General features: G+C 37.1%; 1 protein-coding gene across 2 annotated transcripts; it reads right to left on the reverse strand.

The window, feature by feature from the left end:
• Positions 1-433: 433 nt before the first annotated feature.
• On the reverse strand, positions 434-14112 carry ENPP4 (ectonucleotide pyrophosphatase/phosphodiesterase 4). Of its 2 annotated transcripts, none has more exons than XM_026455475.1 (4): positions 13862-14112; positions 5706-6564; positions 4906-5076; positions 434-3041 (listed from the first exon to the last, which is right to left on the reverse strand). In XM_026455475.1, the coding sequence occupies exons 2-4, from the start codon at positions 6529-6531 to the stop codon at positions 2680-2682; spliced, it is 1359 nt and encodes a 452-aa protein (XP_026311260.1). In that variant the 5' UTR covers positions 6532-6564; positions 13862-14112; the 3' UTR covers positions 434-2679. The 2 variants fall into 2 exon arrangements, with proteins under 2 accessions (XP_026311260.1, XP_023068726.2); XM_023212958.2 differs by having other exon boundaries at positions 434-3044.
• Positions 14113-16746: the final 2634 nt, after the last annotated feature.

Here is a 16746-nt window from a genome sequence, read left to right on the forward strand (position 1 = left end):
ATGTTCCAAGAATTCTATAAATTCTTAAGCCAAACCTAATGGAATAATAATACAAAACCTATAGACAAACATTGAAAGTTTTTTTCTATTGCTATTTACCAGAAGAACTGCATATAAATAACAGCAGCAGAACTGTCCCTATGTTATACATGAATGTACTTATTCTGAATTCACTGACTGAATTAAAAACACTTAATCAAAACCTTTCCTATTACCTTGGGGTATTGTTTTCATAAACAATTAAATGTTTCCTGGAGCCAAATACTTTCTACTACCCAGAAAATAGAGCAGTATATTAGTTATTTAACAAAATACACACCAAAACCTTAATGTAAAAGGCTAGTTTTACTATAAGATTTTCTCAGTGTACTAAAGGAGTCAATGGCTTTAACAGTGATAATTTTTTTAAAGATACAAATGAATCAACACATAGTTCAATATATATGTTTTATTAAATAAATACTATTCTTCTTGTCCCATCAACATATACTTTTTAAATTTTTGCTTAATTTACAAGTCAAGTTAATATTTTGAGAATGCAAGGAAAGACAAATACGTAAATGTCTTGTTGAAAGGGTTAAGATACTGACAGGACATCCCTTCCTATTCCATCCTATATAAAATCCACTCATGAGTTGGATGCCAAGTATAGATTTCTGAAACTCATAACCACCAATCACGCTAATGCAATCATTAAAACTCACACCATTGCAAGGACCAAGTATAAAATATTCTGCTACTATTTTAGATACTTCAAAAACATCTACTTCTTTAAATGAAAAGCTTTAAATGTGTCAATGCTATTCGCTTTTTAATGGAAATTAAAGTAGAACTTTTCTATTATTCTGTTTAGATCAACTGTTAATATTAACCTTTAGGATTACTGTTTTATGTGAAAAAAATTGGAAATTTTTTTAAAGCAAAATTAGTACTATTGGTTTTTATTTCATTTATTTTACTGTTCTTAATACAGTCAATTTATGACCAACAGCATGGATTATTTATACAGGGTTTGAAAATGCCTCTCAACAACCCCAAATACAACAGGCAGCAAATACCAGACTCAAGAAATTAGCAGTGACTCAATAGGATGCATTGTATGTTTGATGACTGGCACCACTGTTCTTCTTTACCATCATAGATAATCAACATTTAACTGGGCTGCATATATATTACACTTTTATATTTGTAAAACAGTTACCAAGTTTATTTTATATTGTCAAAACTTTACAGATCATACTATTAACTGCTTATCTCATGTACTGATGAATGGTTCTTGAGCCCAATTCTTCCCCTATTAAATATAATCTAGTCTGTACAACCTAGTTTCTTCATATTAATTTTGATTACTAGAAGGTACCAGCTAGCAAAAGCAGGATGACAGTTCTTCACAATAAACCCTTGGCTCTGAACAAACGTTAAACAGAGGGATTATTTCTGTGATGCAAATACTGGAGAAAAAAGTGGAGGTAGCACTAAGGCTTTTCTGCCACTTAACATATGAATGGTGTGAAAGACCAAAAGATACTAAATTCTGTTTAAAATTTCTTAACTATTCTATAGCCTAAAACGTAAGATAAATATAAAAATCTCCATTCCTCATTCTGTCCCAGTCAACTTGAGATTTGTATTTGGGTCATAAATTTTTCTGCAGCATTTGGATACCTCAGGTTACAACAAACATGAGAGAGTTAAAACATAAAAGTTAATGAAATTAAGTTATGATTTTTAACTTGTGAGTTAGGAGAAAGTAAACAAATATGAAGTGCAAAAATAACCTTTCCTGAGTTCTGTGTGTTTCAGGAATGTGGAAGCCTGGCCACAGTCCATGTCTGACCTCCTTCTATAGTAAGTCACATAATGTCCACACAACTACACACAAACACACTTGCACAGGCACACGCAAACAACCAAGTAATTTACATAAAGGCATAAAGCATAGATAGAGAGAAAAGCACTTGTCTCTCTTTTCTTCTGAATTTCTTATTAACAAAAATCTTCAAGATATAACCTTTAAGACTAACAGCTTAAGACGTAATGGTGACAACTCAGGCTTTTATCAAATGGTCTCAACTGTTTTTTTTAAATAGGTTTCCTTAAAATATTTCTTCATTTGCTATATCTTTTTTGTCTGCTCCAACTTTATTAACCAACACAGAGCATTTCCTACCTCAAGAGGGTACTTGAAATACAAATTAATTAAAGGTAAATATAAAAATATAGGAAACTTTTCCTCCCTAATATACAAAATTCACAAATTGCATAAAGATTTATATTGTTTTCTTTACAAATATATAAATTTATTAGAAAAACATGCCTACTAAATTTTGGTATATTTTCATTTAAAGATGTATCACATCTTCATTGCAAAATAAAAGCAGAAGAAGTATTTTTCTCAAGCCATTTTTAGTATTTCTAGTTAGGGTTGATGTTACCTAATGATTTCCTACTAGAAGATGTGACCTAATGATTTACTAACAATGTTACTATGGTCAGGGTTATCTTATTAGCAAATGCACCAAAACAAAACACAAGGAAAACAATAGAATGATTTTAACATGCTTAGTCTAAGTTCTTTGTCTTTCAAAGTATTCTTTTTCATAGTTACAACACTATTCTTTGGATGTATTCTTAGTTTTGTGATTAATCAAAGACACTTTGTATAAGCCCTAACACTTGTCACCCAATTAAAGGATCATCATCATCTTCTTGCAGCTGAAGTCGAGAAAATGGACGAGGTACAGAAAGTCTATTCTGCATGATTATTATGAGGCATGTTAGTGTGGTTAACACCAAGAGTGAACCGATAACAATCGCGATGGCTTCTGGGAGATTAATGCACCACTGGTCAACTAACAAGCACTTAGTATGACCAAAAGTCCCATTATTGGGATGCGGTTTTAATCCCAGGATGTGGCACATCATTGGATAAATATCCACAATGTTAATTGTGCTATGCTTGTAGCCTTTGTGAAATGCAGGTCCATGGGCAGCTAGAAATGGATGCATACTAGGCAAAGAATTATCATAACCATGGTCACCTACTGAAAAAGAACAAAACAACATCAGTAAATAAGATCAGACTTTTTAGGAAAAGATAACTTGTTTCTAGTATATACACATTCAATTCTTTCAGAAAGGGACCAGAAATAAAAATTTCTACTTCTTCAGCTCAGCTATGTTCCCTATTTCCCTCTCTCTTTCTCAAATACACACACACAAACACACACACATGCCCCTTTTCCCAATTGGTCATACCTTCAGACTTTACCACCACTTCTCAACCTGATGTACTTATCTTTCAGCCCTACTACCACTTACTTCACCTGGCAATCTCAGCACTGTTTGCAAAAGCTCGCTGCAAACACTACTAGTTATAAAGACAGTGGTCAGGCTGAGGGTTCTGTGTAACTGGGAAGAGCAGAAGTGAGTAACGCCGGCAAATGGAGAAAAAGAAAATCTGCAGCCTAACCTATCTCAATTGTTACAGGAAGGATCTTGCATTGAATGTGTTGTCTAATCTGGTGACTCCATCCCAGTAAAAGTTAGACTTAAAGAAAAGCATATGATAGTCCCTAATACAACTCCAATAATAAATTCTCAATTTTTAGCTTTAACAAATGTTGCCATTTAATGTACACCAGCTCTATTTAATAAGCTCCCACTTTCATATTACATACAGGTGACTGAGTGATGAGTATACTGATATTTGTTATATTATTATTTGGTGGTATGTTTGAAATATTATAAAAATAAAAAATATGACAAAAAGCAGAATATATAGAAAGATTTCAGTATTAAAACATACACACACACACACACACACACACACACACACACACACATATATATATGAAAAAAGATTGGATGGGGGAAATGCCCACAATTAACATTTGCCTATAAATCTGTACTGAGGGATTATGGATAGTTTTTGTTCTCTTTCCTATGCTTTTCTATACTTGCAGTTTTCAACAACGAATATGCAACATAACATTGATGTAAATAATATACAAACTTCATTGACCCTGAGTCTATCCTATGCTTGCCTGATACTTCTAAATTGCTATATATCAGAGAACTGCAAACCACAGCCCATAGCGAAGGTCAGCCCTCCATCCTTTTTGTAACCAGAGTTTCACTGAAACACACCACTTCAATTTGTTTACAGGTTGTCTATGGCTGCTTTCACACAATAAAGGCAGAGTTGAGTAGCTGAGACAGAGACCAGCTGGCCCACAAAGCCTAAAGTACTTTCTATCTGGCCCTTTACTAAAAAAGTTTGCTGACCCCTACTATAGGCCACAAAATTAGATTTTAAAAAAAGCATTTGAATTGAATATGAAATATGGATAAATACTGTAACTCTCCCCTATACATTTTCTCTCCTATACATTTTTAAGGAGAGATTTTGATGTATCTGTTTTGTTCACTTGGTGGATTTTTTTGTCTGGTTACTTTCTGCTTCTTGCCCAGTGTTCTAAATAGCTGTAGCATTCAGGTAAATGATTTTGTCACTGGGGAAGACTTAGGGTTACTCAGACAAAATTTTTTTAACACACACAAGAACAAGGATTAGCTAATCTCCTCCTTTTACTGTCTCTTTACTTCTCTCTTTTATTTTGTATAAATCAAGAGAATGAAACTTGAAAATTACTGACAGTAATTGCAGTTTTGGAAAGAAAGTAGGACTATGCCTTCACTCTTAAATCTACTTTCTAATTTAAAGGTGAAATTGTGATTACTGTAAATTGCTATGAAATGAAAACCTGGGAATTATCTTGTTGAAAATTGAACTAATTCTTCTGTGTGAACTTCTTTAAATCGAAGTACCCTCTTAACAGAACAGTATCATAAGGCATGATTTGTTCCTATGATACAACAGAAATATCTCAACTAAATACTTACATTTTTGTGATGATTCATTTAGCACAATTGTCCAGCCTTCATTTGCAACCAAAATAATGGGCTGAATCCGATCATTATGTTGGTAATAGAATCTGTTAGGAATGTCTTCTTTGAGATAAACATTCATATAAGAGCTACAGTTTTTCAGTTTGTTGTAAACCTCTGTTCTATCTGAGAAAAAAAGGAAACAAATTATGATTGATAAGGAAAAAGAATAACTGCAAGTAAATTATAGATAACATCATCTATTAAATCACTTCTTAAAAAAACAGAGCAATAATAATGTGACAGTGTTGGGGACTGATACACACAAACACATACCTTTCTCAAACATTAACAAATCTGTTTCACTTTGTGGATTACCGTGGTGGACTTTTATAGAAAGGGGACATTTTTCAGGTGTATCTTCCTAAGTAAACATAAACTAATTACATGTTACTACTAACTACTAATTCTGTGATCAGTAGAAGAAAGGTACCTCACACTATCACCACTAAACATCACACACTAAAATCTAAGATGTTGAAGGATAAAAATTTCCTTTTTCCATTAGTGCAAATAATTAGATATATCAAAAGCAAAGAAATATTCACTTTGAAACTAAACCATAACCCATATAAGTAAACCATAAGCCAACTGCTCTAAACTTGTAAATAAGAGGAATAAAACATATAATCCCACTCTGAGTATATGGTTCTAAACTACAAAAAGCCAGAGCTTCATTCTTTTATACAACCCACCCCCCCTCAATCAATTGCCCCATTTAAATAATAGTATCCCTCAGCTGAATGTTTACTTACTTATTTTGGGAAGTATTGCAGCAACAGGGCTCAAATCTATAAGAGTGTAGTATGAATGATCGATGCAGACATCCAAGTTTATCAGTCTATCCTGAGAACACTGGGTCATCCCATGATCACTTGTAATGATCACATTAAGATTTTCCCACAGCCCTAACATCTTGAGTTTTTGGACTAAGTCACCGATAAGATCATCTATTTTTTTCAACACTCTGCTCATGTTTTCTTTATCTTCAGGTCCATACTTGTGGCCACTTGCATCTGGTTCTTCCCAATAGAGTGTTGCAAAGGTGACTGGTGGGTTCGAATTGTTTAGCCACATAGTAATATTATTTAGTCTTTCCTCAAATGGCACTGAGGAGTTGTAATTCATAAAATAGGAAGAGGTGGTATTGTGAATGGGTACATCAGTACCAGGCCACATAGCAGCAGCACTTGATCTGTTTTCCTGAAGCTGATTGGTCACCCAAATAGGTACGGCCTCATTCCACCAAAAAGGATCCTTGTCATTAGAGTCAGAAAAATGTTTCTTTGTGACTGCATCATACATGGAATTAGCCACAATGCCATGGCTTTCTTCATACAAGCCTGTCACAATACTGTAGTGGTTTGGAAATGTTTTTGTGATAAAAACATTTTTAACATGCTCTACCAAGACACCTTCTTTGATAAAATTCTGGAGATGAGGAAATTCATAGTTCTTCAGATAATCAGCTCTGAATCCATCAAAGGATACTAGTAGTAACTTAGGTGGCAAACTAGAGGAAGAGTCACTTCTACAACCAGTAATAAGTCCAGAAAACAAAAGTATTACTAATAACTTCATAATGAACACGTTGAAAGACAGCAATCAGGGTTCCTAAAATGTAAAAACATAATTCATAAGTAGCAATGCTATTTCATTTGGGTTAAGTTTTAGAATTTTAGCCCACAGGAGGAGAGAACCAATATTTATATGCCAGCTTTACCTATGTTAACTTAAATAATGCCATTTATTTAAAAATAAAGCTAAACTTGGAAAAAATAAAAATTGTCTTGTCCAGTTTCCTGTTTATATATATGCCCTACTCTATCCTTTATATGGACCATTTTTATATTCCACATCAATACTCCTCCTAGGCTGTCATGCGCATTTGCTGCATTAGAAATTCTTCTAAAGGCTTAATAAAAATAGATGCAGACACTAAAATGATTCTTTTATATAACATAAAGTTAATGCCAAGCTTTCAGAGGCTCCAGAGATGATGATTACTTTTCCAGTTTAATAAATTGTACTTTATAGTTTCTTTAACCCACAGAAATAATTGGTGGAAATTCTACCATATTGGCTTATTGCCAGTTCTTGTGGAAAACATTGCTATAAAAAAGGGGGGGATAAGAAATAAATGCTATTGAGAAAAAAGCCCCCCATCAGTCTGTACGTGTCCCAATAGTCACATGAAGTTGATTAACAAACATACAAAGCCTACAGGGACATGGATGCTCCAGTAACTTATGAGGAAATCCAATAGCTATTGAAATGAATTTTATTACCACGTCCCTCTTAAACTTTCTTTTTGCGATCAACAACTATTTTCACTAATAGTTTCCCTAGGCTTAAAGCTATCTCTGATTCTTTGTTCTTTTTTTAAAAGCAATTCACTGATGACAAAAACAGCTTTTCCCTAATAAATCTCCCTGCCTTCAGTCTCTATCTTCTTTGGCCTCTAAGAAAATAGGACATGTGATTTAGGCAGAATGATTCATTTTAGATGGACAGGATGCCTCTTCCATTGTAAGAGGAGAGAAGGAGCAAAGGTAGGGGAGTTGACAGGTTTGAGGGCTTGAGATGAAGAGAGTTGCCAGGGGTAGGGTCAATTATTGAGAGGGAGTAGAGTGGTACAAGGTTCAGAGGTTTGAGGAACAGAAAAAATATCTGAAATAGTTAATGTGGAGGATGGGAGAAAGTGTGAGGAAACAGTAGAACTGGAGTCAATGTTGACAACTGTCATGAATTTTCATAGTGACACGGTTGACTGGTTTTCTCTAGCAACTCAGTAAACCTGGCACAGGCATGAACAAAACAGGCAGCTGATCCTCCCTGGATTTGAGATTCTGCCGGAAACTGAAGGAAGACAAAGGAAGTTGAAGATGCTAACTAAAGAGCAGCTGAAATTTGGGCTGCAGCATCTAAGCTGAAACTGACAGATGTGAGAAGCAGAGAAGTTTTTCAACTAGAGGTTCTGGTGAAGTCAAAGAACTAATTTAGTTAAGAGTAACTTTCAGTGAAAGTTACAAAGATCTGGGATTGCAGTTATAATGCAACAAGTGAATGCATTATTTCAGATTAAGGAGATCCTGAACATGGCAATGGGTATGCATGTTGAGGTCCCAGGTATGAAGAGCAGCAAGTTAACAAATCTGATTATAAAGTTCAGGAGTCATGTATTGTGTATTCTCTCAAGTAGACTGGAAATACTTTCTCTCTTTCTTTCAAACATGCCACCTGGAGGATCTGTGTACTTGTGGTCAAAAACTGACTGACAGAGGCTGTGATCCTCTTAAAAACTGACTTAAAATTAGAAAGACCAAAGGCACAGAATCTGATTTATGAGGATCTTGGGGTCCAGAAAATCTCTACTGTTTCAATCTGAGACAGGTTGCCTTCTGAATATGGTGCATGGAACATTTGTTCCTGGTGCTCCTCAATAACCAAAAACAATGCAGAGTAACAAAACCACCTCTCCAAAGGACAGAGTAACAAACCTGTAGAGGAGGCATATGGGTATTTCCACAGACACAGCTCTAATCATATCTCAGCAATTTCAGCTATCAAGAAACTAGACAATGGTACTTCCCCTTTCATTCAGTATTTTATGCCCCCAACACAATGTTTATGTGTGACTTAACTCCTCCCTCAGAGAGTTTTAACTGGGTTCAATCAGATGACAATGTCATGTGGGTTGCTACAATTTTAGAACTTGTGTCAAGGGCATGCAGGTCTCCATGAAAGCTTGGATTGAGTAGATTCCCTGGTTTCTCTGAGTATAGTTCCCCATATCCAAATATTTCTTTTCAACAACAGAGACTTTTAAATCAGCAAATAGGTGGCACAGTATCTTCTCACAGAGAAAACAAACTCATAAATTTACTTTTTGAAAAACACCATTTACTTCTCTGGCTCTTTCCCTATGTAACTATTTTATATTCCCAACCAGTCCTATCCCATCGCACAGCTGTTCTGCTGCCAAATCCAATCTGATATGTGTCAGATGGAATGCATTCTCTGTACCTCCACATCTTTTCCTCCTTCCTTAGTTCCCAATCCTTTAAAATAGCTTCACCATTCTCTCAGTCACAAAGAGATCCCCTGAGTATATGATCAGTTGCCAGTCTAGTCAATTCTATCTTCACATCATCTAATACAGCACATCAGACGTAAGAATCACTGAAGGAAGCTTGTTAAAAGTGCAGCTGTCAAGTCACTATAACTAGGAGATTCTGATTCAGTCAGCCCACAGTAGAGGCCAGAAACCTGCATTTGAAACAAACATTTTTAACAGCTACCCACTCATCCATCTCTACTACTGCTATATTTCTTTAGACCTCAATATCTCTTGTCCAGAGCACTTTTGTCTCTTAATTCACCTTTCTACCTCAACCACCTTCCACTTTCTCACCTCACATCTACTGCCAACTCAGTTTCCCTGGGCACAGCTCTGTTCATGTTCCCTTAATTAAAAATACATTCAAAAGATCCCCCTGCCTATACAAAAAGCCCAAATGCCTGAGTGTCACATTCAAGTCCCTCCAATATCCAGACCCAACTTGCATGAAATTACTGTGAAATAAATACAGAAATAACTGCCAACTTGAATTTCCATTCACCATATTTCATTGTCACGATCTTTCTGAAATGTATTACAACATGTAAAGTATAATCATCATTCATCTTGGTGGTCTATAATAGCTCTTCAGTATTAGTTTGCATTTCCAGAATATCCTAAAATTAGTTCCTACATATGAAGGCTGGCTCAGCAGACACCTGGGTCATTTTGTAAAAAAATCATTCAACAAATATCTACTATCACTAATTCCATAACACAAAAGTATATGTATGTGCCATGTATTAGGGAACAAAGAACTTATACTTTTCAAATATATAACAATCAAAGCAGGAGCATAAATAACAAAAATAATAAATCAGGCTGTCATCTGGAAAAAGAAAGACAGGCTTTACACTTTAATCAATTTTGTTCTACACCACCAAATAACAGAATAGACTTAAATCAGCAAATAGGTGGCACAGTATCTTCTCACAGGGAAAAATACTTATAAATTTATGAGTACATATTTGTAACAGTGTGTTTGAGATTCATACACCATAATGTATTATTTTTAACACTAAGCTGTTAGAGAAATTACTAAAAATGGAATATTGTAGTATGTCTAAAAATTTTCCAGTAGATTTTACCTCTAAGAGCAGAGGGGTGCCAAGACAATTCAACAAATGGTACAGGGACAACTGGATATCCACATGCAAAAGAACAAATTGGAGCCCTGCCTCATACCATACACAAAAACTCATTCAAAGTAGATCACAGATCTTGGTTAAGAGCTAAAACTGTAAAACTCTTAAAAGAAAATGTAGGAATAAATGTAGGAGTAACTTTTTGTAACCCTGGGTTCTTAGATACCACACCAAGAGCACAAGTGACCAAAAAAGAGAAATGAACTGGACTTCAAATGATACCATCAAGAAAGTGAAAAGGCAACACAGAGAATGGAAGAAAATATTTGCAAATTATATCTCTGAAGAGATTTGTATCTAGACTATACAAAGAATTGCTACAACTCAATAATAAAAAGTCAGATAATATAATTAAAAAATGAGCATGATCTGAAAAAGATATTTCTCATATCTTTTATTGACAAATTAGCACATGAAAAGATGCTCAACAGCATTAGTCATCAGAGAAATGCAATCAAACCCACAATAAGATACCACTTCACACCCAGAAGGATGAGTAAATAAAAGAGATAACAAGTGTCGATACAGAAAATGAAACTGTTATAAACTGCTACAGGAAATGTAAAATGGTACAGCCACTTTGGAAAATATTCTGGCAGTCTTCAAAGGGTTAAATATAGGACTACCATATAACCCAGCAATTCTATTAGGCATGTGCCCAAGAGAAATGAAAACATATGTCCACGCAAAAACTTATACACAAATGTTCACAGCAGCATTATTTGTAAGACTCAAGAAGTAGAAACATCTCAACGTGCACTAACTTATGAATGGATAAATAAAATGTGATATATCCATATAATAAAATATTATTTGACAAAAAAAGGAAGGAAGTGCTGACACATTTTACAACCTGGATAAATATGCTAAATGTAAGAACGCAGTCACAAAAAATCACTTACTGTATGATTCCATTTAGATAAAATGTCTAGAATCAGCAAATCTACAGAGACTAAAAGTAACTATGGTAGCTATCTAGGGCTAGGGGTTGGGGGGGAAATGGGTAGTAAATGCCAGTAGGTATAAAGTTTATTTTGGGGGCTATGAAAATGTTTTCAAATTGATTGTGATGACAGTTGCACAATTCCATAAAGCTATACTCTTTAAATGAGTGAATTGAATGGTGTGTGATTTATATCTCAATAAAACTGTTATTTTTTTAAAAAGAGCAGAGGGAAGTGAAATTGTAATCTTAAATGTCCCGCCACAAAACAGGAAACATGTTTCATCTCATTTTACCTAAAAAAAAAGTGAATTTTATACTCTGTAATACAGACTTGAGTGTTTTAATGTGAAAGCTTTATACCACTTCCCATGTGCAAAACAGACCAAAAACCTGTGTCCATCCTCCCCTACGAAATACTAATCAAAATGCTTCTTCCTCAAATCTTGAGTTAAAAGGATGCTCCAGGAACACATGCTGTTAATCCTGTGGCTCAGTAATCCCTCAGCACACTGCTGGCATCCAAGCGTCGCAGTCCTTGTTCTCAGGATTAGGATTATAGACAAAGTGCAAAGACTATAGACTGAAGTCAGAAGGGTCCCAGAACCTGAGCTCACAACTAGTAGATGGGTGATCTTGGGTAGATCTAACTTTTCCTGGCTTCCGTTTCCTTGTGTGTAAAATGGGGATGTGTAAAGGTTACAGAATAGGCCCTCAAAATTAGTTTCCCTTTATCATTCTAGTTACAAAGCTGTTGGGGGGGGGGGGCGGGGAACCAAGTCTGTACTATGACTGGCAGAATATTATTGTGAAACTATAAAATACACAAGGAAAAATTTAGTCTCATCTCCTCGCATATGATGACCTTTCATATGACTTTGTATATGATGAAGCTAAAGTCCAGTGATTGGCTGGGCTCAGAAAGCAATCAGTTGCTTTACTGTGTTCTTACTAATTTCATGTCCTCAATAGCAAGTTAACAAATCTGGTAATAATCTCCAAACTAGTAACAGAACTCTTCTTTTATTAGCAGTGCTGGATCCATGTCTACCACATTCTGTCTCATTCTAACAGGGAGTGTTAAGCTACAGACAAACCAACAATGAGAAGTTCTCAAGCAGTTTCCAAGGAATGAAAATAAAGTTTGCAGGGAATGAAACTGTTATATTACAAAATATTGAAAGAAATTCTGTAATTTTTCACACCCAAAAGATGTTAAAGAGAAGAAAAAGAGCGGACCTCTCTGGACTGCAACCAAATATCCCCAAAACAACTGGAAGTATGAGTTAGTCTTCAATTCAGGGAACAAACTATCTTCTAACTTCTCTGGGAAGACGTTCTTGCATGGATGGAATGCAGTCAACTCTCACTGGGGCATTCTTAGCCCATGTGAAGCCAAGAGAGGATAAACCGTTACAGGATATGGTGAAAGATATTTGTCACCATTAGCATGCCATCTGCTCTGTAATACAATGAAACTCTCATACACCTTTAAAAACTTTATTCTATGTCTATAAATAAGGCCGTTACTTTTAGATTATTATCAGTTGCTTTCTTATAGTCTAAGGAAAAACATATACTCCCTAAAAATTCCTTGGTCTTAAAGATCGTAGGATTCTAAATTATTCTCCAATTCTGTAAAACACACAGAAATTTCTAGCATACGCAAAATTTTCTAGCATCTTCAAAACACACGTATCTTACTTTCTACATAGTAAAAGACCTCCCTTCATTACGCCTTGTCGTTTCATCAAAATTTATTCCATATTATATCCTGTAACTAATCTAAGTGGAGGTTGGGGGAAGATGTACAAGTGCTGCAGGCCTCTTAATTTCCTTAAAATAGCTTGAAACAATCTCTGGTGGGGGGGGGGCGGGGGCAGAAGAAATAAAATCTTAATACTGAAACCAGCAGCTGATATTTCACAGTAGTTGGCAAATCTTCCCTTCAGACTTGGGTCCACCAGATTGTCTGATTAAGCAAAGCCCTTCTGGAATCAGATCTGGTGTAAAGCTGAATCCGCCTGTCACTAGTTGTACAATCTTGGTTGGACGCGTCCCTTCACTTCTCTGAGCCTGACTTTCGTCATCTGTAAAATGGGAATGCTATGATCTCATAGGGTGGTTGTGACAAGAAAAGGAAGCATTGTTTTTAAGTCCTTACGTGCTTTTAATCCAGCCCTTTAAAAAGGCACTTAAATGTACCTTTTATTGTTTGGTTGGCTTGTTTTCTAGGAAATTAGTTCTTAAATATATCTATAATTAACATAAACTCTAATCTAATATTCCCCAGACAGACGGATGTCGATGCCATGGGTGGTTCTCCTTCAAAACCAAAAGCTTGGCGACCCCTCCCCAGCTCCCCTCATTTTCACCCCAGACCCACCTTAGGTTCCTCCACTACCGTTCAGCTGACTTCCCTCCCTTCACACTTACCACCACAGGTTTCCTTCCCCAGTTCCACAACCACCTGCTAAATTTTCTTTCCTCTTCCCTTACTGGCCTCCGCCTCGGCCCGCCACCTCCCTAGCTCTTTCAGTCTCTTCGTGGACGTCCCCGCCGCGCCCCAGGGGACGTGCGTGTAGTGGGGGAGAATGGGTCAGAGGGTATCGTCTCACCATCTCTATTTTCAAAGCCCCTCGTGCACTGGGGAGGGGGTGACATTGCCCCACAGAACGCCGAGCGCGCGAGGCGCGTACTCACCAGCCGCCGCCGCCGCTTCTTTCCAACGCGCGGAACTCAGCGCTCGCGGCACCTGGCACTCGTGGGAAGTTGCGGGGAAGGGGGACCTGAAGGAAGAGGGGCGAGGCCGAGCTCTTCCTGAGGCGCCTGCGCAATGGCGGGCACCGCGCCGCGGGGCACAGCCCCAACCTCCCTATCTGCGCTGCTCGCGGCGCTCCGAATGTGCGCAGCTGCCAGGCGAGCGTCTACGGCACCAGCTCGGCACTGGCTGGGACAGGGCAGCAGAGTCTGAGACACGTCCTTGGATTGGATGCTAGAGCCAGAGTTAAATGTAACTTTCTTTCCGATTGGTTAGACAGGTTCTTGGGGGGGTCGAATTGGACCGAAGAGTAGAGAGGTTCATTCCGCTCTCCCACCACGCCCTTTTCTTATCATCCTAGATCTGGATGCCTTTCAGGGAACCTGAAAACCAGCGAGTCCGGGAAAGGCCTCTGGCATTTCCCAAGCCGATGGCCTTCTGCCACTTAATGTGCACCTGGCAGCTTAGGTGACCGCCGAGAAAGCAACATTGGCTGCACCAACATCCGGCACAAGTCTAGAGAGGCTTCAGCCAGATCCACTGAGTTGGGATAAATGAAACGTGGATCTACCATAGAAGTCTGTCCGTCTTACTGGATAAGCGAGCACCTTTACAGGGGAAGTTGGGTAATAGTTTAGAAGTAAGGTTAAAAGCAGCACAGTTCCTGCGGCAGGGAACCAGTAATGAGTTACAGCTGAGAAATGGGTGCTTTGACAGACGCGTATGTGGGATTGTGCTCCTGCTTTTAATGGAAAGATTATTCAATAGAATAATGTAACTAAACTTTCCAACATAAAAAGCAATTACCAAACAGAAGTAGAATTATTCGCTAATAGTTAGGTTGTCCAGGCACACTTGGCAATGAGAGAATAGCATCTTTTTTCTATTTTAAATCTGCAGTGCCAAACAGAACTTGGTATGGAAGTACTTACTAAATCGTTATTGAATTTAATGGAACATTTAAATGGACAGCATCAGGTTCACTGTCCCCCGTGTTAAAATGCAGGCTCCAGGAGGTATTTTCTTTCTTGTTCACTACTGTATCTCCAGTTCAAATAAAAAGTACAAATAAATTAAGAATATTAATGACATGTGATATCCTCAAGTGTTAAGCATTTAATAGCTGTAAGTCCAGTACCTGGATTAGTAAACTGCAGTAGTGGACCTTAGATAAAAAATTCTGAAGTTGGTCCCCTTGGTCTGAACTTTACAGTATAGCTGTTACCAGCAATCTGGAAGCAGCCATGGAGATGATCTGGCTATAGATGTATTCCGTTAGATTATTAGTTTGTGCCTAGATAAATTAATTCCAGTTTTAAGCCTCAGGTTGGCCTGTGCATTGGTGAATATGGGCATCTTAGATCCATGGGCTTTCAGAGCTAGAGGGGATGGTAATGGGTATGTAGCTGAATCCCTAGAACCTGAAGACCCTAGAATCTGGTTTGAATACTCACTCTGTCACTCACCAGCAGAGCAATCATGGGCCAGTGTCTCAACCTATTTGAGCTTTCATTTCCTTATCTGTAAAATGGGTCTTGTTACAATACCAACCTCTTACTATCAAATGAATGAGATAAAGCAAGTAAGTATTCAGCACAGTATCTGACACATGTTGCGTTGGGGATTATTATCATTATGACCAAAAAAATACCCCAATTTGAACAATAGTCAGGGTAAGGCCAAGTTTTGGGAGAATTTAGGTAATGTCCAATTACATAAAATTTAAGTTTAGCAGAACTTAAATTTTGTGGCATTTGGGGGTATTGTGCATATCGTGTTTGTTCATTCAGTAGGTGCATATGTGCTTAAAGGGTGAACAAAACTGTATGCCATCTGGGTCAGATGTGTGGTGAAGATAGCAGCTGGATGGGCATCAGGAGAGAAGAATTTTCTTTATCCACTGCTACTGCCTGTGTGGCTGGGTTAAATTAGGGCGTCTCATGCCGCCGGGGCTCTTGCTCTGTAAGATAAAGTGGTCAGGAACAGAGGGACAAAATAACACATAAAGACCTTTGGCCCTAAACTTTTGTTATCCTCTATATATTTACTATTTCAACCACAACCAAAATCCTGTTATAGTCAGGATATTTATCATCTTGTGGAACAAGAAGTCCAGAGGTAAGGCAGACTTCAGGACTGGTTGAGTTAGCAACTCAGCGATATCATAATGTAGTCAGTTCTTTGCAGCTTTACACTTGGCTTTTAACAGAGTTGCCTTCTGGTTCCTTTAGTGGGAAATATAACTACCAGCAGCAACAAGAACCATGTAATTCATTTTGAACTTCCACTGGGTGATAGAAATGACATCTAGATTTCTTCTGTCTCTTAGAAGTCTTCAGCAACCATCTCCTTCAATCACTTTAGACAGAACTGTGTCACATATCCAAATCTAAGCCAGCAAAGAACATGGTTACCTGTAGACCAATGCAGTCCACACCTTAAACTGAGGTCTCGCCCAAACTTTGCTTTTTTCCTCAATGGAAATGAGGTGGAATGTGTGCTGGGAAGTCGGCCACAAAGTTCACTATAGTTTCATTGTAGGAATTTAATGATAATAAAAGAAAACATAATAGTAACATAAATTGCTTATTTACAATGTGATTTTTAGACATAAGCATTGTTTTATTTAGGTAGGCAAAATAATATTCATTTATAATGTTCTTTCAGCTCAGCTTTTGCAAAGGGAATTTTACATAAATTTTGGAAATATAGAGAGCCTTTAAACACATTTTATGTATAATCATTGTTTTATTTAGTTAGGCAAAATAATATTCACTTATAATGTTCTTTCAGCTCAGCTTTTGCAAAGGGAATTTTACATAAAGTT

This window comes from Piliocolobus tephrosceles, chromosome 5, assembly GCF_002776525.5.
Source record: "Piliocolobus tephrosceles isolate RC106 chromosome 5, ASM277652v3, whole genome shotgun sequence".
NCBI lineage: Eukaryota > Metazoa > Chordata > Mammalia > Primates > Cercopithecidae > Piliocolobus > Piliocolobus tephrosceles.